Source organism: Ambystoma mexicanum, chromosome 1q, assembly GCF_040938575.1.
Source record: "Ambystoma mexicanum isolate Mex_15411 chromosome 1q, UKY_AmexF1_1, whole genome shotgun sequence".
Taxonomy (NCBI): Eukaryota; Metazoa; Chordata; class Amphibia; order Caudata; family Ambystomatidae; genus Ambystoma; species Ambystoma mexicanum.
This window is the reverse complement of record NC_090922.1, coordinates 1,293,464,432-1,293,492,001: the sequence shown is the minus strand read 5'-3', so window position 1 is coordinate 1,293,492,001 and position 27,570 is coordinate 1,293,464,432. Positions and strand designations below refer to the sequence as shown.

The window sequence follows — 27,570 nt, the reverse complement described above, 5'->3', positions numbered from 1 at the left end:
ACCTCATTGAAGGAATACCAGCTGGTGAACACCACCTCGTCTGCAGATTATTAAAAGGAGTAAGACTTACAGTCCCGCCCCTTTCCCGCTATGACAAACTCTGGGACGTTAACAAAGTATTGAATCTTTTCCTTTCATGGCATCATAATGAGGAACTATCACGTACAGCCCTCTCGGGCAAGCTTACTACTTTACTCTGCTTAGTCTCCTGCAGGAGAGTCTCTGATGTCAGAGCCCTTGACCTAGCAGGCAGAACCTTTTCTCCTGACGGTATTGTATTTCACATACACAGAAGAACGAAATGTAACTCTAGGGTAATTTCTTACCCCGCCTTCAGGGACCAACCCAAACTTTGTCTGGTGAAATGCCTGAAGGTTTATGAAGAAAAGACAGCCCCCCTTAGGGCCCTCCCCAACGGGCAACTACTGATAGCTCTGCGTAAACCACACAAACCAGTTTCCGCCCCCACTTTAGCGCGCTGGGTGCGCTGGACTCTAAATCAAGCCGGGATAGATACCCAGCACTTCGGAGCTCACTCTGTGAGGGGAGCTATGGCCTCTAAAGCCTTTCAGGCTGGAGTTCGACTAGAAGACATTATGAGAATGGCAGACTGGGAAAGCGAATCAGTATTTAAACAATTCTACTTGAAACCAGTAGATCAACCGGCATCTATTGTGGTGAGTAAGCTTTAAACAAGCATAATGGGAGCCTCCGGTCTTGACATAGAATAAAGATTTTCCATAATAACTTACTAGAAAGTCTTGATTCTATTAAAGACACGGAGGCGAGCATTATCCCACCCAATGAGAAAATAATACTGTACTTCTCACCTAATTGTGACAATGTATTATTATAAGTTACTAAACCTCACAAAGAAATGATTGCATTTATGAGAAATAAATAAATAACCAATGACATTTTCTCCCACCCCGATAAGGGAACTAGGGTTGTTATATACATGAAGTAATTTGCTTTCTATCTCCTTTTTCGACAGCGCCTGCCGACAAATCCACTTGATCAGCGGTTCAACAGATTTAACAACTTCAAGTGCTACCTTTCCATGGACAACCAAGTTCGCAGCTTCGAAAGAGGAAGTCGCATCATGTTTAGGACTGTTTATGAAGGGATCAGGACACCCATTGGAGGACTAAGTCACATGTTGATGTTTCTTTGGTGACACTAGGGAACTCTGGGAAATGGAGTTTGTTTCTTCAGAACTCCGAAGATACTACTGTTATGTTATGTTTTACTTGTTATATTATATATTTAGTGCACCCCCTTTTCTATGTTTACTTATATAACACTTGGTGCACAAAAATATCTTGCTGCTGAGCCTTTCTTTAAATATTTAAATAAAAGAAAGAGAAGCATAATGCTCGCCTCCGTGTCTTTAATAGAATCAAGACTTTCTAGTAAGTTATTATGGAAAATCTTTATTCCAGTGGCTATCGCTTCCGCACTGAGAACATCCTGCTGGATTTTGGTGTGCAGTGATTCAGCAATTCAAGCTCTACTCCAAAGATTCTTACAAGTTCTTAAAATGTCCTCCAGGATACAAAGTGAAGGCAGAAATGATGCAAAATCGATGTGTAATTGAACATGAGTTAAAACACTCCACTATGAAATATAATCAATGTTAAAAATCTTCCTGCTCAAAATGTACCTGCCATACAATCAATAATAAATACCATTTAATAAGAACACTGACTTAAGACGATTAGCTGCAGAACAAGTATCTTGTTTTGAAAATATAAATATGTTGGGTTTTAGCAACTCTTGCTAGACGTTTTCTCGTGTGGTTAGTGATGTAATGTACGAAAGCATGAGTTAATTACTTACGAAATTAGGAATTTCCGGCCTAATAAATGTTTTTAGTTTTGGCTGATATGCCGTTCATTAGAGTGGGGCAACAACGAATGCTATGAGTTTGGAAAGGGAAGCATAGCCACATGGATACACAACATGAGTGATATCATTATTATTCAACTAAACAGATTATAACTGACCGCCCTGGGCAACTTTCCCACGTGGCCTGGGATGCCAGGACTGACAATATATTTGTGACCTGCAAAAAAGGAGAAACTAAAGGAGGAGAGTGTGAATTGTTCTATCACACATTTAAGAGAATAAAATGCGGCACCGTCAAAGCCCTGCACCGTTGGGCAAACAAAGTGCAAAGTCCCATTAAAAAACATGTTCACGAAGGCACGTAAATTGAACTGTGTGTTGCATAGCCGGTCAAGTGGCACAGCGAGTAGAGCGCTCGCTTTGACATCCGTGCAGAGCTTGCTAACGCAGGTTTGAATCCCGGCAGGGCCAAACTCAGCCTTTCATCCTTCCGAGGTCGATAAATGAGCACCACACACCGTGGGTAATAATAAGCAGGGTTCGTAGCGCTATATAAATGCGAAATAATAATAATATTGTCTGCAAATGCACATAAACAACATATACACTGCACACACATCAAGTGCATGCACCCAAAACAAACGGGGAATGGTAGACACACAAAGCACCTCACAGTCACGTGCACCAGAACGCAATGAAATTAATCTGATACAAAATAAAGTACAATTATGTTTTACACACAATAATCTTGCCATCAGAGCACGTCACCATGTGCTAACCAAAGTAATATGATCGCCCACACCACACAATCCTGAAACCTAAACGTGCACATCCCATATCGAGCACAAACAGCCATATTTATCCAAATCGGAGGATGCGTTACATGCCAACAAAGAGTTAGTTGCACGTGCAGTCTTATGGGATCGACAAAATGTAATGCTTTCACAAAACTATCACAAATGCACCGAGTGCAGTGATATAGAGCTTTAAAACAATCTTTCAGCTTACAGCTACCTTTTCCTCAAATTAATTCTGGGGAAAGTACAACATACATAGCTACAAAAAAATAACAATTTTGGAAAATGGATGGAACTCTAAATACAGCTTCTGGTGATGCTTGACAGAAGTGTTTTAAATGATCATGGACCAACAATGTTCTGTTAAGAACTGAAATGAAAAGCTATTTTCTTACCATTTTAACACAGCGATTACTTCTGCAACTATTAAAGTAAATTTAGATGCTTATCTTGAGATCTACGATTACACACAGTTCTTGACTCCAATTTAGAGTTACTTTCAGGGGACCCAGACTTTAACTGTAGGAATACGCATGTGTTTGATAAGGAGGTGCAAGAAAATAAGGAAGCCCAACAATTGGGAAATTACTAAAGCAACAGTGTAAAAAATGGATAAAACAACGTAAGCATCTTCTTCTCCAAAGAGACTGTGAGTGCATGTTATCCGCATTCTCGGATACACATTCGACCGACTTTTGGAAGCTGATTAATCCTCACATGAATAATCAGCACTATGCACTAATGAATCCTATCGCAGAAAAGACATGGAAATGCCATTAAAAAAATATATACTCAATGACTGACTCGTTAATTCCTATGAGAGTTTTTGTTAAAATGAATGGTCTTTGACTTAAGATATTGATCCCCTCCATACGCTAATAATAGAAACTAAACATTAGCTGTCCCGGGGCCTGACCGAATGCCGGGGAAAACCCTCTAATGTGAGCTGTGATTTTAACATCTATTTTCGGTGATGTCATTAGGTCCCATACTATTCCAATCTCCTGAAATTCCTCCCTGATCGTTCCAAAACACAAGAAGGGTGATGGTGAGAATACTGTAAACTACCGCCCTTGTGCCGATCTGGATGTGCCAGGAAAATTAATTGCCAAACTATTGGAGCAACAACTACTTTTATGGGCAACTCAATCTGGCTGATATGACCCATTCCAACGGGTTTTGTGCCATCTACTGTAACAATCCTTAATGCATGTATCCTTGATCATATCAAGGAAAGAGCATGTGTCACATGATTTATAGATGTGTGATCTATAAAGGCCACATACACGAATGTGTATGTGGCCTTTATAGATTATTCTATGGCATTTGACCAAAATGACCGCAACGCGTTTGGTTGAATAGTGGTTGCCTTCTTTTGACTTCTATTTCTACTCCAATGGGCCTGAAACAAGGCTGTGTTCTGGCCCCCATTCTTTTTAATTATTTATTGCTGGCACTGGAGATTTTCTTGATAAATCACGTGCTTTCCTGCTAAAGCTAGGTCAGAGGAAATTAGGTCGAATTTAATATGCTGATGACCTGATTCTCCTCGACCTAACTCCTATAGGGCTGCAAAGGCGGATTCAGGAACTTCAAAATTATTTATTATTTACGGTCTCAATGTTAACATAAATAAACCTGAAACACATAACTTAACAAATCAAAGCAGATTTAAAAGAAGAAATGCTAATTTTAAAGGTTTTTGAATCATTTAAAATTAGAAATAGTAAATGATTTCACCTATCTAGGCTTTTTTTTAAGGTATTGGCATAGTTGACCTAATGGCAACTTGACCTACTCCCATTTGACCGCATCATTTTGACCTGATTCGGTTGGTCAAATGGTACACTTTAATTAGATAATAGTTGTGGGGTGGGGTTAGAGAATAGATTGAGGTGGGGGAAGTCAGGGAGTGAGGGGGTCTCCCCCTGCATTAAGCAGGGTTGTGGGGGTCTCCCTCCGCAGTTGGTAAAAAAGAAATGAGGCCAAAATATGTGGTCAAATGGGCAGTAGGTCAAGATTTTTAGGTCAAACAACCCATATCCATGCAGAACACACAATGGCATCAATGACATGATGAAAGGCCTGCGATAAACCTCCTCGGCGCTAGTTATATTATTACATTCTATTAATATGTTACCTAATAGAGCTAAACATATAGTAAACATTATAGATGTCTCAGTGTGTTTGCCTTTGCTGATGCAGCATGGCTTCCTCATTAGCTGAAGGCTGACTGACTGCAGGTCTTCATCTCCTTGCTGTGCAATTCATGAAGAGGGCATGAGAGGTGTTGGCACAGCTCATCCCTTTTTATAATTGCAATGAAGATGATGGCATTCACGCAGGCCATGGACGCGCATTGCCCAAGTCAGCCCGGATTAATAATGATGCTGCTGTGAAGTTGGAAATCCAAAATAACCAGCAGAAGATTGGGCAGTGCCATGGTGCATGCAGCCAGGAAGCCCTGGTACTAACACGCATGGCCTTCAGTTCAACAGTTGGCAACGCTTGTATGGGTGTGGACCAAGCTGTGATGTGACCCTCAGAACATTTCATCTTATGATTCTAAAGCAGAAGTTTTGTTTTTTGTTGTTAACATTGAAACTAAAAAGCGATTGAAAATGTATCATTCTGAGTGGTCAATTGTGAGAATTTGTTTCAGATACGTGGGGAATCTGATTTACAATGTAAAAGTGTGAAAGCATGTTTCACATAAGGCTTGGAGATCCGGCAATATCAGTTGTACTGAAAAAATCTGATTTTTTGTTGCAATGGATTGTATTAGTCCAGAGAAGAAGGAGATGTTTTGATATGGTACAGAGCTGACTGCGGTGGGGTTGGCACTCTAAAGCATGGGTGCCGTTCAATATCTATCCTCTGCATACATTAGTGTGACTTTTCCCAAAACACCATAATTGGAGAGAAATTAAAGTGCTAGTGTTGTGCCAGTAAGACTATATCGGCCTCAATAAGAAGTTCTGGCACTGTCACGTAAAAAGCAGAGCAGCAGGCAGAAGTGGTCTTCCAGTACCAGGACACGAATTTGAGCACTGCTAAAAAGTTCTGTTCTTTCTTCAAAATAAATGAAATAAATACCAAGTCTGACAACAATTAGTTATTTAGTCTCTTTTAGAAGCAATTACAACAGTATTCCCTTTTTGCCGCTAGAGCTGGTAGTGGAAGTGTGGGTAGTGTGTACAGTCAATAGTGAGCTGTGGCACAAGTGCCCTGGGACAGAACATTTGTGCTAGGCAATATTTGGGTCTGGGGGATTATTGGTTTTTCATGTTAAGCACTGCTAACGAATCGTTGCGTTAGGGTAGCACCTTTCCCTGCTCTCTTTCTGGGCGTCCTGTCCCACGACAATGGATGACGTCATCGCGTGACTAGAAAACCAGACATGCTGCTCGCACTTCACGGTACCTTCTCTGTGAAGCCTACTGGAGAATGCTCCTTGACGTTGCATTCAATGCTGGGCGCGTGGCAGCAGGAGGCATGCGAGGTGACCTCACTTCTTCCCCCACACACGTCCTTCTCATCTTTCCCGCCGACCACAGGTCTTACATTGTCGGTGAATGGAGCCGACAATGAATGGGAGCTGCACCCTGCAAATAAAGAAGCATAGACCGTGAGTTTTTCATGTCAAGCAACACAAGAGGCAGAGCAATATTCTGCAGAGACAGTAGCTGTTACTCTACAGTGCTCGTCTGCAACTGGTATTATATCGTCGCCCTTTCGCCAGCTTGACCGATTCTTGGGATCCTGAGGAACGTAGTCCGACATTGTATAATAAGGTATACAAAGCTAGGCAAGGCGTTAAAGGCATACACTGAATGAAATGCATTAAAAGCAGGCAGGGCATAAGACATGGGAGTAATATGTCATTGATGGCATAAAAGGCATGGAAGCCCATAATGGCTTCATGGAACGGATAAAAACATGGGAGGATTAAAGGAAAAGAGCAATGAAAAGCATTGATGATATAATGGCATGGAGGCCAAAAGTAGCATGGAAGACGGGCCTCATTCCGACCCTGGCGGTCCGGGAACTACGGTACCGGTAATCATGCTGGTACTGCAGTTACTGGACCGCCATACTACGTGGTGTGGTTGCGGGAGCCAGTCTGCCCAGTCAGGTCTGACCTGGCGGGCAGACCGGCACCCGCAAGCACAGCACGTCAGATGCACCGGCAGCACTCTGACTGCACCGGTGCATCCGACGGCCCCATCCCCATTCGACCCTATGGGGCCGAATGGGGACGGGGAGGTCCTTGTGGCCGGCACCCGCAAATGGGCAATTATCGGGTCCGCTGAAATCGGCATGACCCGGTTCTTGCCCATTCGCGGGTGCCGGAAAAAATGCAACTCCGGCACGGCTACCGCCAGAGTTGTAATGAGGCCAACTTGTGTAAACGGTAAACGATAAACGATGCATAAGGGCAGGGAAAGGCAAAAAAGGCATATAATTATGTTATGCATTGAGGGAACATGAGTAACGTGAAGTGTTAAAGGTATTTGAATATTATTATTGTAACACATATCAGGTAACTTTGTAAAGTACTATTATAATATTATATCGCTATCAACTTGCAATGACCACAATCCATGCATAAGCAGGAGGGTACCCGTGAGGTAGATATGTGGAGTTCCTGAAACAATGGAGCTCTTTGTTTTGGAACGCAAAGTATATCAGCTTGGGGGCTGGGGGGGGCATTGATCGGCATGAAATAGAGTATTATGGCGAGTGAGAAACCTATGCTCCATCAAGGGGACATATACACGCGCAGAGAAAAAACAAATAACTTTACTGGGGAATCAGGATTGAGTACAGTGTTTTACGCAGTCCACTATTGGACACAACTAATGTAAATAAAGATTGCAGGCGTCATTTATCCTCACAACAAGAAAACTATGAATAAAATATGCTGAACGAAATGTACTTAAAACGTTGATCAGTCCCAACATCATGTTTTTATATATCACTTCATGCAGGGGTGTGATGATAGGTGCTATTATTACCCAATTAAATGTATGAAGGCCTGAGTCAGCCCTGCAGAGATTCCAACCTGTGTCTGCAGGCTCCACCCATATCTCAATAGCGAGCATTTAACTATTTTAATTATTCGATCTGCTTATTTATGGTGGGATATTTCCATGTGAAGCTTTGGTTTCATGTCTTCACGTTGGCGGTAAAACCAGTGGTTTGTTTTACCATCTATGTGGCAGTATCGGCCAGCAGAGGATCATCAGTTTTTGTTTTGGCACAACCCGGGTGGGACAAAGCACTCAGCCCCATTCCCCTTTGCTTATTTTACGACTCCTGCCCCTTTTTATAATCTGCAGTTCTTGACTGAACAATATAAACAATACACTTAGGCACCAATAGCTTTAAACTGATGCTTAGACATACAGACAGCAGAGCATCACAGAAATGTAATTTTCTACTGTAGGCCCCTGTACCACCATCACTTGGCACTCGTGCCCTGCATTAAGAAAAACCGATGACAATGGTGTATACAATGCCAATGTAATGCCATTAACAACTCTGAGGGGCTAAAGAAACACAAAGCTTCCTTTTCAGCGTTGAATCTGTATACCCAGAAGTTTAGCCTTAACGGCACAGCACTGGCAGAGCTCTTGTAGCAAAGGGGACATAACTTAGCCAGATCAGAGGCCCTGTCCAGCTACACGGTTAAGTGGCTCGATCCACAGAGGAGGAAGTGATGGATTGGCAGAAGTGCAGCTCTGCTATGCTTTTGGAATTGCACTCACATATACGTCGGTCCCACTGCATTGGTCAGGTCAAAGTTGGAGCATGAACATATCCACACTAATAAAACAAAAGTCTGCAATGAAGTCAATAAAGGGCCGACTCTAAACTCCTCAAGGAAGAGGTATGGGAAACGTGTCAGAAAATTAGAGAACCCTCCAATCAGTTCCTAAGTAGAACCAGCAGATAAAATATCACCTATGTTATTGACATATACAACAGCCAGAAAAACTCATAAGGAGGCAGGCAATCCCTTTTAGGAAGGGATGGTTTCTAGTGTGATTTTAATGTTCGTTTTTGGATCATTTTAGCTGGTAGCGTGACACCAAGACGCTGGCACGTTCTTCCTCTGGGTCAACTTTGGCCAAATGTTCTCAATTCTCAAAGAACTCAAAGAAGATTGAAAGTTTATTTGGTCGCTCTCTACGCATGATAACTTGGTTCTTCTTCTATATGACACTACATTTCTATTTGTTATCTGTTGTCTGTCTGTCTGAGCACACTGAGGCCTATGGGAGTGATGCGCTATAGAAGAATGTAATAATAATAATATTGCATCAGACTATGACTAGTACCGAAGGATATTTCAGTGGTCGAACATACTTTTGCAACAGGCATTCAATTAAAGATTTTAATTCATTAGCCAATGCCTCCGTAGACAAAGGTGTTCACCTCAGAGATAGCAAATATCAAATGGCACACCAGATATCATATTTACAGCCAAACAGATAAGATGGGTCTTCTTAGCACCAGACTTCCTTGCCATTAACCAAGCAGCTTGTGGGGGTGCAGTGACAACATTCTAGATCAAGACATCCCTCTATTTAGGGGAACGTCCCATCGTCTCTCAACACTTTCGGAAGTGATGGAAGTCAAACCCTTTTGCATATGAATCCAGGGACACCCTTTAATGAAATTAATCCTGATCAGTTTTCCATTTGCTGTTAAATTAGGGAAATAAGAGGGCTTCTTTGTCCTCTTGGGGTCCCTTCTTAATTTACGTTATGTTCTTGCTTCAAGAACCCTCACTTTCACATCCATTCTTCAAGCCAGGTGACTCCTCTGTTTTTTTCTGAAAGTCATCTCTAGCTATTCAACAGCGATATTAATCTCTTTCCAACCAGAAATTCTGTACTCCCCCTCGTGTTTTACACTTTTATTTCCTGACCAAGGCCCAAGTTATTGCCCCAGGCACCAGACCAGTTGGTCTCAATGAAGCTTCACTTTACTATTCAAATAATTTCCAATTTACCCAGGATACAAAAAATACTGAATATATGAAGGAGTCAAGCATATTCAGGAGAGGTCAGGGCAGGCGAGGGGACTTAGCAAACAGCTTTGGCCTATTCTTGGAGACTTTAATATCCACCTGGATGCTTCCTCCATCTGGACTCTTTTGCGACCTCTGTGACTCTCTCTCACTCTCTAATCTCCCTTCTGGCCCGACTCACTCTGCAGGGCACACTCTGGATGTTCTGATCTCTTCAGACCTTCCCCTTTCAATCCCCATCACCACTCCTCTCTCATGGGTTGATCACTTTCTGCTTTCCTCCCAGCTCACCCTCTGTACCCCTCAGGCCAAGTCAACTCCAGCACTACCACCTAACTTCTCGGTTCCTGCTCTGGCTGACTACTGCAACCACTCCTTCACCACTGGAAACTTCCCTTCCCCCCTGAAGCAATCCCTTGTGCACCCTCTTCTTAAGAAACCCTCTGCCGACCCTTCCTGCTCGGCTAACTATCGTCCAATCTCCATCACTCCTTTCCTGGGCAAACTCTTGGAAAAGCTGGCCATATCCCAGCTTAATCTTCACACTGAATCTTTTGGTTGTCTCCATGACCATCAATCTGGCTTCGGATTTATTTAAGTTATTTATTTGCATTTTTAAAGCGCTCACACAGCCCGGGGGCATCGAGGCGCTGAAAGAGCTGCCAGAAGCACGGAAACAGCTCTCCTGAACATCCGTGAAGACCTGCTCTCCAACCTTGATTCTAAAACCCCCTGTGTCCTCATCTTTCATGATCTCTCTTCTGCCTTTGACACAGTCAAACATGCCATCCTGCTCAACCGTCTCTGTGATAACCTCGGTATCACTGATCAGGCCCTGGCTTGGGAGGCTCTTTCCTCTCTGATCGACCCTCCCAGGTCCAACTTGGATCTTTCTTCTCCTCGATCTCTATTTCTATCTCTACCTGTGGTGTTCCGCAAGGGTCTAAACTCTCTCCCTGGCTTTTCAACGAAATCTTGTACTTCTTGCCCACCGCAGTGCAGCTCTCTCCCCAACTTTCAGTGCTATGCGGAAGACACTCAACTCATTTTCCGGCTCCGTTCCGCCACCTCTTCTCCTTCTCTCATCTCTGAGTGTCTGCCTGCTATCCAGGAGTGGTGTGCCGCCAATGATCTCTGCCTTAATGCTAGTAAGAACGAGATTCTCCTCATCGGCACACCTGCTCCCTCCTTTCCTGTCACCCTCAGCCAGCCTGCCTTGGCCCTCTTCCTGCTCCAACCTGTGAGGATAAATACCTCTGGGGCATCTTCGAATCCACCTGCTCCTTACTCCTCATATCTCTGATGTCTCTAAGAAGTCACACTACCAGCTGCACCTCCTCAGAGGTATTCTTCCTTTCCTCTCCTTCCCCCAGATGCTCACTGTGTCCAGAGCCCTGGTTCTCTCTAGGCTGGACTACTGCAACAGCCTCTTTCTAAATCTGCCTGCCTCTACTCTCTGCCCTCTGCAACCCATCCAAAACAGGACTGCAAGACTTGTCCTTGGCCTCAAGCCCAGGGATCATACCTCTCCAGGACTGAAATCTTTGCACTGGCTCCCAGTGGCGATGAGGATTAAGTTCAAAACCCTCTGCATTGTCCACAAGGCCCTCTGGGGCCTGGGGCATCAATACCTTCAACTCTCTCTTCCTAAATATCTTCCTTCTCGAGCTATTCGCTCATCCGCCTCAAACTCCGTCAGGGTCAGCCGCTTCTCCAAGCAACGGGTTGGTGGTTGATCTCTTTCTTCTTCTGGGGCCCCCTCTGGTACAGCCTCCCTGCCTCTATGAAACTTGAGGAGAACCATCTCTGGTTCCAAAAGCACCTCAAGACCTTCCTCTTTGCTTCTGCTTCCTCTCCCGCTCTCCCCTGCTTATCTCCTGGCTGAAACTGAATCTGCATTGGTTACCTGGCTACCCTCTGATCTCGAACCCAGGTCCCCTCCCCGCCAGTTGCACACCTGCACTGCCCCCCTGGCAACTCTTGCACTCAGGGACTGTTTCTGTTTGCCTACAGCCCCAAACCAGCACTTGACACATGATGTCTGCACTTACCCTTGCACTTGCCACCAGCTAGCCACACTATTATTTATTTATTGCCTTATTATTTTACTGTTATCCTATGCACTGCACTGCCCCCTCACCGTTTTCCCGCACTTTTCCTCTTCCTCCCTCCCCTGTACTTCCGCAATCTCAATGTCACCTGGCCTAGTAAGATCGTTGTCTCTGTCTTCCCTTTGTTCCCCCTCCCTTGCCTCGTCGCGCCTTGAAACACGTGTGCTTCTTGCCAGAACTCCAGTCCCAAAAACATGTACGAAGATTGAAATGGCAATGGAAGAGGATGAGGTACATCATAGGATAGACTGCAGCATGGGTTTAAAACTGCCATAAGCTTTTCTGCCCTTTATTTCACAGCAGTGGGTATGAAGCAACAGAAAAAGGCAGATGAGCTCTGGGCGAAGAGAGATGGCAGGATACTAAAGACCAGGCATACTGCGATTGGCACATTGTTAAACTCCTTACAAAGGAAAGAATTATAGAATATCATGAAATCAGATGCATGTTTTAACCTGTAAATAGCCATATCAAGTAAACTAGATTGCGATTTTGCCTGGGCAGCAGATAGGAGATCAAACAAAGGTACAACGTTCTTCCATCGCTGGATGTTTTTTTGCAGGATTTTTACCGCACATTTTTTAATGAAAAAGCCCATCAGATATTTTAGGGGGGGTTACAAAATGATATATATGGGGTGTGGGTGTTCGGGAATACATAAAAAATGAAAGGGAATGAGAGGCTTGGGGGGGATACATAAAAAATGAAAGGGCACGGGGGGCTTGGGGGAACCCCAAAAATAAAAAAAATTCAATGTTTTTTTTCCTGAAAAAATATGCGTTAAAAAACCCTGCGAAAAAACATCCTGCGATGAAATAACATGGAACCCAAACAAGAAGAATGTATGTGTCTGCTTGCACCAAAGTCTTTGATCGTCTTCGAAGCAGAAGAATTGCAAACAAGTTGAGGTGTCTTGGGATGGGAGCTGGTGTGGAACACTGACTGGACAAACGTGTGGAAAAGAAGATCGTATGTGAAGTTGCACAACTTAAAACATTGCTCTTCCACTAAGGACATTGGATATACATGAATGGACCAGACTAACCAAACTGCAATTAACAGCTTCCATATAGCTCAATTGATAAAGCATATAGGTGCTCATACAGCCAAACACCTTAATGCTTAAAAAGGAGTCTAACTAGTCTGCGGTACTACTAGTTTAAAGAAACTCAAACACAACCTGGGTTACAGATGCCCATTGCCTCTCTTTTACACCCCACATCAGACAATCATCCCTTAAAATAAAGCAAGCTTTCCATAAACGCACCTGCAGAAATCACTGAACGCCCACCCCATTCCTCTCTCTCACACTCACTCCTCCCTCAATAATGACTCTATTTTAAATCTTTTAACCTTTCAGATCACATCCCATCAGATGACATGGTCTAGCACACAAAATACAAACTCCTGCCCTATCCTGTCCTATGAACACCCCACTCCTCTCCACTCAAATGCATCCATGGCCATCCTCCTAATGCCTGGTATAGAGCCACATTCAATCTAAACAGGGTTCTTGCCGGGACTTTCACCCAAGTGTGGATTCAGGCTTTAAATCTAGACACTACTAGACAGCAGGCCATATCTGCTTCTGGCAACTGAAGCCCTAGGTTTCTGAGACAGACAGGAGCCACACACATGTTAGTTAATATACATATCCCACTGCCCTGAATCTCTTGCAGGGCCACAGCCTGGTGTTCTGAATCAGTGGGATTAAATTGGGGCCCCTCAGTGATACAGCAGGCAGGAGCTTGCTATAATCAAAAAAAGATTGTTAACTTTTGTATCCCACAAAGTGATCTGTTCAAGGAGACTAGAAGGGGAAAACAGAGGGTTGTGGGGTGTTCTCAGCACGTGTGACCTAATTTCTCTCTGGGATGCTCACTGGTATTCACGTCTCTGTTGGGGACTCATTTCAGAAAAATCAGATAACCCAGATGGAGAAAATAAATACTCAGTATATCACACCAGAGGTGAAGGGGGGAACGTTCCTTCTTTTACATTTATCAACAGGGCTTGCAAAATCCGTAGCCAGCAATCTTTAAAATCACACAAAACACAGCTTGGACTCGCCTCTGGTCTCCGAAGAAGAGATCCTGTTTACAAAGGACAAATGGAGATACACTGGTGGTCAGTCGAGGGCAGAGACAATTCAAGTCCTTCAGTCTAATGTTTCACAGCATGTCTAGCATTGGCCCGAGCCACATGATTGGCTTACCATACCATGACGAGAACTAAGTAAGATCCAGTGGAGGGCACTATATCATATTCTCTAGAACAATGTAGGTCACCAGAGGGGCATGGGCGTTTTGGGCAAAGAGAGTTAGATTGTGAAACCACTCTGTTAGGAATGGGGTGCCTTTGAAGGTAACATGTGCTTCAAGAGAAACCTTAGGGTAGTTTGTTCTCAAAATCGTGCTGCTATCAACAGCAAGGCCAGCACCTAGCGCCCATTTAGTTTATATAATGCACGTTACAAATGTGTATACTGAGGCTGGTAAAAAATGGCAAACATCTGAGTTACCTGCTGCTACAGAAAACACATGATATTGTTATTGTTAAACGGTCTATGTTATGAGAACAAACCAAAACAACTTATACTAAAAAAGAGAAACACAGATGAACCCCGATACTGACACTGCTAGAGAAGAAGATAACTTGAAAACCATGCCTTACCTGTCAAAATATGCTCAGCCTTGGAACAACTAGCAGTGATGGCACTGCCATCTTCAGATGGAGAACTGGCAGCAATATGGCATTCTGCTTTTGGCCAAGTGCAACATCTTGCAATGGCATACACTCCATCTCCACCAAATGCATTGTGGGCCACACATTGCCTTCTGCCTTCATGGATCTATGGTTTTAGAAGAAAATACAAATCACAATATGAAATATTTTAAAGTAAAAAAAATATATGCCATCAAAAGGCCATATTGTGGAAGTGATAATTAATGTAATCCATAGCATTAAAATAAAATATACTGAGGACATAAACATTCGAGAATGCATAAATACACTATTTCTTGAATGACCAACATAAAATAGAGAGACTTCCGAATGTAGCAGACTAAAAGGACAAATGGCTCAAAGGTATGATTTTCTTAGCAATCTACTTTCTTGTTCTTGTCAGGATGATTTTGGGATGAACGCCTATAGGTTCTACAGATTTATCTCCAACTAAAAAGGAATGTTCCTCTCTCGGAATGATCTAAGCAATAATCATCTTAAATGTCTTAAACTACACAGTAATAAGGGATTTCTATGTACCAGGCTCTCACTCAATCTCTTCCCTAACTACAGTCAAAGGGATATTGTGCCCCACAGGCTAGACACCTTCTTTGCAAAACACAGTGGGCCTCATTATGACTTTGTCGGTAGCTGTGCCTGTACAACAGGCACGGCTACCGGCAAACTTGCCTCTGGACCGGCACCCACGAATTAGCAATTACCGGGCCATTACGAGTATCGTGGCCCGGTAATTGCCCATTCGCGGGTTCTGGTAATGCCGCACTCCGCATCCCCATTCGGCCCTACAGGGCCGAATGGGGATGGGAAGCATGAATGCACAGGTACCGTTCATAACCGTGCCGGTGCATCCACGAGGTGTGCTCGCGGGTGCCGCACAGTCCGACAGGTCAAACCTGGCGGGCTGTCAGGCACCCACGGGCACAACTCGTACTATGGCGGTCCGGGAACTACAGTACCGGTACCGTAGTTGCCGGACGGTCAGGGTCGTAAAGAGGCCCAGTGTCAGGGATATCACGCCAAGCTGCTTCCTTATCACCGATGCAGTTACAAGGATATATCACTCAGCTCACTTCTTTGTAGCAAACACAGCATCAGAAATATGGCATTCAGCGTGCTTTTTATAATCTGGACTCATCCAGAGATAGAGTGCACAACTCTCAAGAATATATTGCCCACCTCACAGTCAGGGATATACTGCCCAACCAACTTGTTTTGGCAGCAGGGATATCATGCCCAGCTCACTTCCAGGGATATATTGAATAGCTCAGTTAGAGGGATATACTGCCCAGCTCGCTCCTCCACCAATCCCAGATAGTGTCACCCTGTGTTTGGGTATCTCTACTGACAAGAATTCAAGATCAGAGATTGGGATGCAGTCAATCCTATTGTTGCTCTGAGGACACGTTGCTTCCCCCAAGCAGTTTGTGGAAGCAAAGTGAGGCTCTAACACTCCTCCAGGCTTCTCAACATGCCAGCCAGCATAGCTTGCTGGGGCTAGTTTGCAGCACCCACCAGGTCATCTGCATCTTATTCTCTCTGTTCCCAACCTTCAATCTGCTATGGATAACTGCCTCTCCCATTCTGATTTGCAAGCTCCTCTGAGTGATAGGCTTTACCTGCAGACGTTGGGTTTCCCCACTGTGGCTTTAGAAAGCCTGGTACCCTCAACTCTAAATTAGGCAGATGCCCTGCCTCTCTGTTGTGGCTCCTCATGTGCTGTCTTTGCCACCAGCAGTCTTGGCAATCCTAGCTCCAGAGGTCCTGGCCTTCTCTGTAGCATAGGGTTCATCTACAGGATGTCACTTCTCTTTGCTGACTCGAGCTGGTAACAGGGGAAATAAATGTATAGCACTGCACGTATGGCCAAAAGTATATGTATTGTTGTTTCTTATTAATAATAATAATTTTATTGTGAATTAGTCCAAAATCTGGACTTTACACAAACAAATCAAACCAATCAAATCAATACAGTATCACATAAATTAATGAATTAATAAAGTAAAAATTAAATGAGTAGAATAGCTAATAGACTAAAAGTGATCAAACATAATAGAATACAATACAAGTCGGCACAATAACTGATAGAAAACGTATTCCATCAAGACTCGTTTACATATATCCTCTGTAAGATTCACAGTGAGTAACGCATAGGCTCAAATGTACACCAAGCAATACGCAATGTCACAGGCATACTACTCTGCACCAACATGAAATTAAACAAGTAGAGAAAAGTCACAGGTGTCATTCCCGTCATAGCATAGTACATATTTATAGGAACAAGTCATGTCCTGCCCCCCCCCTGGCCATATATTCGTGGTTTAGAGGAGAAAGCATCCTGGTATTTATTGCCAAGCTCAAAATACTGGATAGACCACCTCCAAAAGAGAAGCAGAACTGGATCTCAAGAGGGTGTCTAATCAGGCAATAAGTTCCTGACATGGGACCATACTCTAAACAGTGCTAGCTGGGTTGCAATAGTGTCTGAGTTAAGACAGTAGTCCCAAAAGGACTCTCCAGTGATAGATTCATAACTGTGCACTAACCTGCCCAGCATGCACATATACAGCAGTCCCAATCTGGGGCACTGTGTTAGGACATGTCTGGTTGTCTCCATGTGGCCCGTTCTCTTACAGATGTGGCAGATTCTATCTTCCGACACGACCCCTAAACGTGGACCCACAACAGCTAGGACCTGTAATTGGTTGGTGCGCAGCCTTAGCATAAATTGACAAACCTCGGGGTCTGGGCAGAGTACCAAATAGGGTTGTATCTTCCTATATCTGAGTATTACATGAGTCACTGCCTCATACCCTTTCAGAGTAGCCAAGTGAGTGTAATTCTCACACCAATCTCATCTATTTATTTTATGTACAAACAATTTTTTCAGATGGGCATATGGCATGGCTCTCTTCTTGGAGTAGGACCAATCAAATTCCAGGAAGAGAGATTCATTTAGTTGTTTATATTTAAAACCACAAAGTACCTTTTTAGTGTAAAAATTACTGCCCACTAGGGCAAGTAATTTGCAGACCGGCGATGCACATGCTTTCAAATTGAATACACCCCGGGCACGCAATGCCATTCCCCTCAAAGAAGTTAGGCCAAGTTCCAACCGTAGGTATTGCATAGGGCAAGAGGGTCCCATGCCCAGTACTGCGCGCCAATAATGACCCTCTAAGATATTTAGCCAATTCAGGTCAGAATGGCAGGGACAAAACATTGCTGGTAAAGTTTTATAATCCTGCCATACTATAGCCCAAGGTTCCCTTGGCAATTTTACAGGCCTGAAACGTGAGGAGTTTAGCTTGCCTCTTTTTTTGGGAGATTATCAGGCTATAATTAGGCTTGGCAATGAATTCCAGGCCTAAATAGGGATAAGATTGAGTGAGATTGATCGTGCCCAGACTTGTGTCAATCCCAGAGCGACTGGGTCCCTTTCACTATTTTAGTCTTCCCCAGATTAATGGTTAAACCCAACTGTGATGTATAGAGAGAAAGCTCCTCTCACATGTCCTTTATACCCGATATTCTTCGATCGAACAGTATCAGGTCGTCTGCATACAGCATAGCTACCTACTATCAACTAAGCAAAGATTGGCCTTGGCTTTTAATGTGTGTTTGTTGGAATTTTTAGCAAGCATATTGTGACATGCTTAAGAGTTATCAATATGTGACGTGAACTCTTCTCAGCCGGACATGGGAGTGCTACCAGGGAGTCGTCCAAAGCCAGTCCAACCCCTGAGGTGGGCATGGCAGCAGAGAGGGACCCATTTCCTGTCCCACCTCCTTGTACCATATTGCTTTCATGCAGACCCTTATGTCTTACCATGCCTCTTGAACAAACCGCTCTCCAGTGTTTCTCTAATTTTTGCAGATCTGCAGTAATGCAAGAGGATCAGCCTGGCCAACATCAGAGAACCTAATCATCAGGCAAAACAGCAGCACCTGAAGAAACCCTCCAGCGCGATCAAACATCCCAGTGTAGAGCTGCTCGAGAATGGAACATAGAGAGAGATCCGCAGGAGGAGCCGCCAACATGGACAGCAATTGCAACACTGGTTGGTGCTGTCCCGCCAGGAACCATCAGCGGTTGACCAATCACACAATCATCCACTAAACCATTAGGGATAATTTAAAGGGACTTACTGACAACAGAAGGGAGACGGGCCCCCTGATCACAAAGCGTTACCATGAACTTGGTACGCCATTATGCAGCGAACACCCATGTAACCAATGGGCGTAGATTAAGCCTCTTTTCAAAGCTTTCCCGTACACATACACATCCCCCAGAGTGGGACAAGCAGAGCAGATTGGCTAAGGAAAGAGAACCAATCCCTAGGAAAGGAGGGATAGTTAAAGGAGGAAGTAGGAAGTGAGTGTGTACTGGGTGAAGTCAGAGGTAGAGGATAACCCAGCAACCAGCAGGAGGAAGGAAGGGGCCGCGGATTTTGAAGGAAATGTTTAAAGCAGGTGAGGCATTGGTTTACGCGTGGGAGTAGTTCTGCAGTTTGAGTGTACGCCTTTGTGTGGCGAGTCAGCAGCAGAAGATAGAGTGGGGATTGGATGTGACATGAAAGATACTGAGTGAAAAAAGACTGTTTAAGTAGTGGAGTGTGGAGTATAGGAGAGGGGGAGGAATATAGGAGTGGGAGTAGGAGAGTAGTAGTGAGTGGTGGAGTGTAGTTGTGGGCAGATAAGTGAAGTAGGGGCAGTGGAGTGTTGTAGTGGGAGGGGGAGTGTAGTAGTGGCAGAAGTGGTACAGTAGTGGCAGGAGTGGTACAGTAGAGGGAGAATTGGTAGTAGTGCAGTAGGCAGAGTAGTAGTGTGGGGGAAGAGTAGCAGGATAGTTGGGGGAGTAGTAGTCTGGGAGGAGGGGTAGTAGTAAGGAAGGAGGAGTAGTAGTAGTAGTAGTTGCAGGAAAGGAAGAAGAACAAAGGGGGAAAGAGGTAATGTCCAAGGTGGAGGCGGGAGTGAAACACTGAAGGGAGAGAGGATTGGAGGGAGGAGTCCGGGAGAGGCAAGAGGCAGAGTAGAAGGGTAAAGTGAGAGTGAACATGATTGTATTTAGATGAACCCACCAGAGTAAGTGCAAGGCACTATTCCCAACTTCGGTTAGAACACTTATCCCTGGTTAGTGTTGGAAGAGGTAGGAAGTCGATGAGAGTCAGTGGGCCTGCCTTTCGGGAATCCTCATTCGTCTAAGACAGACATTAGACTGTAGGGGTTACTGTTCAGTAGAACCAAACAGGAGTTAAGGATTTCTGGGTTAGAGATGATATCCTATGGGAGAGGAGAGAGAAGGAAAGCCCTACGGCCCTTTGAGACAGGCATGGTATCAAGAGATGACACAGACAACAGATGTAACCGATTTGAAAACCTTTATTAAAATGTCAGGATGGATGTAACGCCTAACTTACCCTATAGCTATGGTGGTGATTGCCCTACCTAACGAAAGTAAGGAACGTCTATGTCCAGAAGCCCAAAACAAAAGTCTGTCTGTGTCAAAACCTATGATTGCCCTCACACCTAATACCTAAATGTAGTGCAGGGATAATGTAACTCAAAATAATGTCCAAATTAGCTCCCTTCCCAAAGTTTAGGATACAGTTAAAAAAAACAATGGGTCACATTACGAGTTAGCTGGTCTGGATTTAACAGTGCCGGTAAAACCGTACCAGCACCGTTTTCTGGAATGGCTAACTCCGAGTTATGTGGCCGTGTGGTGTTACACTCGCCAAGTCTGACCTGGCAGGCGTAACGCCACCGGCCGCACACGGATGTGGAAACACCGGCACCATTACGACATGGTGCTGGTGTTTTAACTTCCCCATTCCCGTGGAATCCTGTTGGACTCCACGGGAATGGGGAGTAACAGAATTCCGGCTCCGGAATTACCGGACCACCGGGGCTGAAATGCCCCGGTGATTCCAGCAGGTCCGGAGCGGGTAAATCCCAACAAGTCTGTCTGCAGCCTGCCGGTTTTACCAGCACGGCTATCGTCGGACTCGTAATGAGGTCCAATGTTCTCAAAACAGAGCTCAGGGCACCTTCCCCAAGCTGCAGGTACTGGATTATCAAAACAAAGTTCCAAAAAACAGCTCAGGGTTCCTTTCCCCTTGCTTCAAGCACTGCTCATAACACAATGTTCCAAAAAGGGCCCAGGGTTCATCCCCCAAGCGTGCAGTCTTGCTTCACCAATAATATCACAGTATGCAGTAGTAGTTAAGGTTTCTCTTTTCCAAACATGGAATTGCAACACAATGTTCACCAAGTAGTGTTCTCAAGAAGCTCAAGCACTGTTCATAACACAATGTTCCAAAAAGGGCTCAGGGCTCCTCCCCCAAACTTGTTGCCTTGATTCAGAACCAATATTCTACTCTTCATAGTTTCTTGGCTGTTTGTACAGTTCCTTTTATTTGGTTGGGGCTCCCTGGTCTAGGCACATTTGACATACAGCATGGTCCAACCACTACAGGTAGCACAACCAGTTTCCCTAACCCAAGCACTTTATGGCGTAACTTAGGATTGTTGGGCTATTCACACTTGGAAGATTCAAATGCAGCTTAAACTTTCAATTCAATATTTTGCTCACACTTCACTGTTCCCTTGGCTGCTCACTTGCAGAAAACTCTTTCTTATGATTTCATTAGTTTGCGTTGCTTTGAAATCACCCTTTAACTGTTCAGAGGGGCTGATTCATGGAACAAACGTGCGCCGAAAATCCCAGCGCAAGCAGGTGCAAGGTGGCGCAAGCGTAAGAAAGCAAGCGCACGCGTGCGATTCAAGGAAGGCGCTGCACTTGTTCGCTTGTTTCCCACTGGTTGTGCGCCAAATCGGTGCATGTCGCACGCGGGCACACACGTCCTCAAACGGCGTGCGCTACGAGCACAGCAAAAGCGCACATAGCGCAGCGCACATAACAAAAGTAGGCGGAACAGTGGGCGTAACACGTGGAATGGGGAATAAAGCGCGAAAAAGAAGGCGTAACTGGGGAAGTACTGCAGAGAACTATACGGAACGCCCACACGCACGCGAACAACCCGTATTCATGGATTAGAATACGGGAAACCCGCGCACGTCAAAAGACGCACACAGGTGTGAACGCGTCTGCCACACGAAGGCAGGCGGAAGCGTCCCGCGCACAGTATAAAAGTGCGCACAAACAACAAACACGTATATACAGCTACGATGAATGCCCCATTTGTCGCAGCACTGATCGTGGGACACCGCAAGAGGAGGAGAATAGCCAGGGCATGAATTATTTCACCACGGACAAGCCTTTTTGGGATGTTTGACGACCAGGTCTACGGCAGGTATAGGTTTCCACCCCGTATCATCCTAGACCTGGTCAGGGAGTGGGAAGATGACCTTACATCCCCCACCCTTTGCTCCCAAGCATTGAGCCCCTTGGAGAAGGAGCTCGATGTCCTGCAGTTTTTGGCCACTGGGTCATTTCAGGGGACTACTACCATAGTGGGGGGGGGTCTCACAGGCCACGCAGTCACGCTGCCTACACCAGGTCTTGGCAATCATGACAGCGCGCCCCTCAGTCCGCAGGCACATATACATGCCGAGAACACCCACAGAAAGGCAGGCCGTTGTCCTGGACTTTTACAGGGAGGCACACTTCCCCAAAGTGCTCGGTGCCATAGATTGCACCCATGTGGCCCTACGTCCACCTAGGGCCACTGAGCACATCTACCGAAACCGCAAGCACTGGCATTCCATCAATGTACATGTGGTATGCGATGCAAAGGGAATCATCACCTCTGTCTATGCAAACTACCCTGGCTACACCCATGACAGTTTCATATACAGAATGTCCGCCCTGAGCCGGGCCCTGGAAGCTGGGCAGCATGGCGACACATGGCTCCTAGGTGAGTACAAATGCCCTTGCACATGCATGCATGTCACACACACACACACACACACACAAAAACACAAACCCCAATAATCACAACCATTATCACCTCTCCAGGGGACAGTACCTACCCTCTGAGCAACCACATGATGACGCCAATCCAGAACCCCACGACACCACCCCAGGTAAGATACAAAGCAGCCCATATTGCAACCAGGGCCATAGTGGAGCGCACCTTCGGAGTGCTCAAGCCACGCTTCCGCTCCCTTGACCGCTCTGACGGGCAGCTACTCTATGCACCCCCAGTAGTGTGAAGGATCACTGTGGCAGCATGTGTCCTGCACAATGTTGCAACACAGCAGGGCGTACCGGTGGACATGGTGGTGCCCCCACATCCCCAACCACAGGCACAGGCGCTGTCCATGGGTGGGGATAGGGCACGTGGCGAGGAAGCCCGGACCCAGCTTATGGACACATTTTTCACCTAAACTCCCACCCCTGCGGAGTGCACACAGGCCTGGCACATACCAGGTGACAATCGATGATGACAAAGAGACAGTCAACTGTCACAACCTTACCACCCTGAGATTGTTGTCATGGAAGTGCCACATTGTGTGCATCCCTAGCTACTTAAACACAAGCAATCCTGTGTGACCAAAAGGCACACATGCAAAGTGTGAATCACTCACACCTGCAAAACAGGCCATGACTATCACTGGTATGTCACTCAAACCCTCCCAAACCACAACATGACATGGCAAGCAATAGTCATACACCAACACAGTAACAATAAGGCACACATTGCCATGTGAAAAATGTAAATTGGCATCAGACAATGATGCCTGACATGGAATCAGATGAAATGACTGACCAACAACCTCCCACCCAAAATAAGTCACACCCAAATGCATTCCAAAAGTCATAGTTGTAACATAACAATGAATGCCTGTCTGCATGCACATTATGCATTGCAAAATCAACACTGCAGCTTCTGTGTGCCGTGTCCACTTCCTGTAACACACTGCTCAGTGCACAGCACAGTTAACAGCCATTGCGTGTGATGCACACCCTGAGCATCACATCAAAGCGACAAACCACATCAAAAAGCAAATTAGGCATGTACAGGATCCACAATTGGTCATAGGACATGTGCTGCAGGGACACAGTGGGCACCAGAAGGAAAACAGGGTGTACACGTGGACATTGAAGGGTGGTTGTACATGTAGTGCATTATAGTGCGAGTGTGTGGGTCAGTAGGGACATGCAATCAACATATGCATGTGCAATCAAGTGACCATCAGTGTCCTCTACACATCACATGTGAACATTCACCATGTGCACACCCCAGCATGTCAAACCACAACTATCCCCTCACACCTGAAAGGTAAACACAACACATGAACAGGCATTGAACAGCAGAACACATCATGTACATAGGATACCACAATTACAATGTCAGGGTGCCCATCACACTGCAGGGCAAGCCAACTATCACCAACAAAGCACCCCCCCCTCACAAATCACCATGACCCACTGAACAACTGCACCGCGGTTATGGAGCCTTCATCCTTGAATTTCACCTGGCCACAGGATCACCCTTCCCCTTTGTCACCATCTCCCACCTTGTATGTAAAAGGTTGCCTGCACCCTCAGAGTCCACCTTGATTTGCAAAAACCCTACATCCAAGAGAACTCAAAGCAGGCCAACACAGAAGCCAAGCAAAAAGCCTGCAGGCAGAAAAACTAACCAGAACAGCCTCCAGTAGATGACTTGAAGTAGCAGTACCTCACAAAGGCCAAGTACTACCACAATGATGTAACAACCAAGGTAGCACAGTAAAACAATGTCACAACAGGATGTGTACCATGTGTGGTACATAACATAGAATGATGCACCACAAACGGATGTGTACTGTCACTGCTCCCGTGTACAGGCACAGGAGTGGCACGAACCAACCACCCCCACCGTGGTCTGGGTGGCTGCAAGGTCAAACTCACACAGGCCTCTGAGACCCTGGTGGGGAAGGAGGGTCAGGTATATGCAGTCAGGACAGGTGTTGGCATACTGGATAACCAGAATGAGGGGCAGGAGAAGGGAGTAGGATTGACAGGGGAAAGTAGGGAATGCCCAAAAATGTAGTACTCACATTAACACATACACAATCATACCAAACTTGTTCATTATGCACATAGTAGCAATTCACTGAAATGGAAGTCAAAGAGAAACTTATCTCTGGGGTGAGTGCTGGCCTCCTGCCTGCGCACTCTCAGGTCCGCTAACAGGAGCACTTCAATGCTGCAAAGAGAGCCACAGCTAAAAATCTGTGCATGCCCATAACACACAAACACACCACCAAATATGCCCCAAAGTAACAAACTACTCTACAAACACACAATCTGGTGCGGATGCTTCGTACCCATACGTAACATTACCCCTGTGATGGTTCATACACAGTCAATGCAGTAAGTCAGGCGCCGGTGGGTGCGTTGCAAATGGAACACCAATGTGTCACGATTCACACAACATGCAATGTTCCCTGGGTAAGCAGACAGACGCATATAGCAAGGTATGACTTCCGAACATGTCGTGTTCCACCATGACCGAAATAAAGTAGGTAGTGCATTTTTCAAATTCTACATGGAAATGAAATGCACTGCACCCGAGTCTGTCCCTTGCTGTCTGTCCCTGTGAGCTGCTTCTTTCCATGTCTCGGAACGCTACATGGGTGATACAAGTGCCTCAATGAACCATGGTGGACCGGAGGGTATGTGCCACTGCCCCTGCAGGTGCCCCAGCCAACCTTACAATCAACTAGCCATGAGTCCACCAACACATCTGAGCTGTATTGTGCACTTAAAACACCAATATTCGTCAAAGCTCACCCTCAGTGCTGCTACTAAGCATGCATGTGCAACTGGCCTGGTTGAAGGTTTGCTGTGTTGTGGCCCCCCTGTGCTGCTCACCTTGCCTGGAGTCCCTTGAAACACGTCAGCAGTTTTAGGATGTATGATTGTGTGAAGGGTGGAATTATAGTCGGAGACAGACTAGTGCTAAAATAATATTTATTTTGGCTTAAGGCAGCAGATGCTGAAAGAAAAACTGTTAAGTCCTCCCGGTTATCTTCACCGGTATCTTGTCCTCCTGTAATACAATGGCGTTGGGCCTGGCTTGGTCCTATCTCGAGCCGCTGTCCGGATAGGCCCACCACTCTGGTTCGCTCTCCTCTCTCCTCCCCGTGTCCTGTGTAATGAGAACCACCCATTAGTCATCCTGGTCGCTCTTTTATCACAGCCGGAGGTATCAAGCCCCCACCAATCCCTGAGGGTTTGAGTTAGCCCCCTTTTTATTGGCTCCTGGGACATGGTCCCACCTCTCTTAAGGGTTGCCATCCCAGTGTGTTGCTCTTCCCGATCCCCTGGTGGTGGAGGGCGGTGGTGTAGGCCTCGTTCCCCTGCTGGTGGAGGGCGGTGGTGTTGGCCATGCGGTTGTGGCCGCGACGCGTAGGGACGCGTCCTGAGGCTGGGCCATCCCCCCCTGCAACGTGCAGCTCCAGCAGCGTCATGAGCAGCACGGGACCAGCGAGCCGGGCGCTGCTCCCCCGTGTCCCGGCGCCGGCGCCGTTGTGAACACTGCTCCCCACCCCCCGGACTGGGGCGAACAGGTGAGTGACGAGCGGCCCTGCCGCGGCTGCACATAGCGGCTTCCTCCGCGGCCCCGCCGGGTCCACCCGTAGCGGCTTTAGTCGCGCGGCTAGCCTCCGCGGGTTTTCCTTTCCCCTCACTGGCCGCGGACTCGGCAGCGCCTCCTGACTCGGGTGGGCCGGCTTCACGCCGCGGCTGCCGCGGCACCATCCGAGGCGCTGCTGCTTCACACATCCCCACCCCAATCCCAGGCCGTTCGGGCCAGGGTGAACACCTAGACAGATAGTCAGCCACCAGCTGAAACCTGGCAGGTCTGTGCAATGTGACGAAATCAAATGGCTGAAGGGAGAGAAACCAGCGGAGGACCCTCTGGTTCGTGTCCTTATGTTGGGCCAGCCACTGGAGGGGTGCATGGTCGGTGTACAGAGTGAACCGGCGACCCAACAGATAGTACCGGAGCGAGTCAACAGCCCACTTGATGGCCAAACACTCCTTCTCAATGGTTGAGTAAGCCGCTTCATGGGGTAACAATTTCCGACTGATGAAGCACACCGGTTGCAGGCCCTCCCCATTCTTCTGCGATAACACAGCTCCCAGACCCTGGTTTGAGGCGTCCGTTTGTAAAAAGAAATGTTTCTGGAAGTCCGGGCAACAGAGGACCGGGTTGGACGTGATCCTTTGTTTTAGGTGTGTTATGGCGTTCAAGGCCTTCGGGTCGTTGGTCAGGTTGGGATTCCCCTTGAGTCTCAATGCGTCCGTTAAGGGAGCGGCTATCGAGGAGAAGTCAGGGATAAATCTTCTGTAATACCCGATCAATCCCAGGAAAGCTCGTATTTGTTTCCTGTTGGTGGGAGTCGGTATATCTTGGATAGCCTGTGTTTTGGACAACTGCGGTTTCAGCACTCCCCCACCCACTATGTGGCCCAGATATTTGGTTTCGTTGGTTCCCATCGTGGTCTTCCTGGGGTTGATATGTAGGCCTGCCTTCTGTAATTCAGCCACTACTTGTTCCAGATGGTTCAGATGCGATTCCCAGGATTGGCTGTATACCACAATATCGTCCAGGTAGGCAGCGGCGTATCCAGCATGTGGTCTCAGTATGATGTCCATCAATCTCTGGAACGTGGCGGGAGCCCCGTGGAGACCAAAGGGTAGGACTTTATACTGATATAAGCCTCGTGGGGTGGAAAAGGCAGTTTTCTCCCTGTCCTGGGAGCGAAGGGGTATTTGCCAATAGCCCTTGGTTAAATCGAGAGTGCTTAAGAAACAGGCTGCTCCAAGGCCCTCCAGGAGTTCGTCCATCCGAGGCATCGGATAGGCTTCGTATCGGGACACCACGTTCAATTGTCTGTAGTCCATACAGAAACGAACCGAGCCATCCGGCTTAGGGACAAGCACTATGGGTGATGACCAAACGCTGACCGAAGGCTCGATGATGTCCATCCTTAGCATCTCGTCCACTTCGGAATTGATGATGGTTCGCCTGGCTTCGGGTATCCGGTAGGGTCTGAGCCTCACAGGTGGTCC

The 27,570-nt window shown here is 46.2% G+C and overlaps 1 protein-coding gene across 1 annotated transcript in view; it reads right to left on the bottom strand.

Moving 5' to 3' along the window:
- The window catches only part of PCSK9 (proprotein convertase subtilisin/kexin type 9), a 269,930-nt gene that overhangs the window by 8,511 nt on the left and 233,849 nt on the right, over window positions 1-27,570 (bottom strand). Inside the window, exons 10-11 of the mRNA XM_069642116.1 lie at window positions 14,469-14,646; window positions 6,069-6,250 (exon numbers count right to left, since the gene is read on the bottom strand). Coding sequence (XP_069498217.1) covers window positions 6,069-6,250; window positions 14,469-14,646 — 360 coding nt within the window. The remainder of the gene's footprint in view (window positions 1-6,068; window positions 6,251-14,468; window positions 14,647-27,570) is intronic.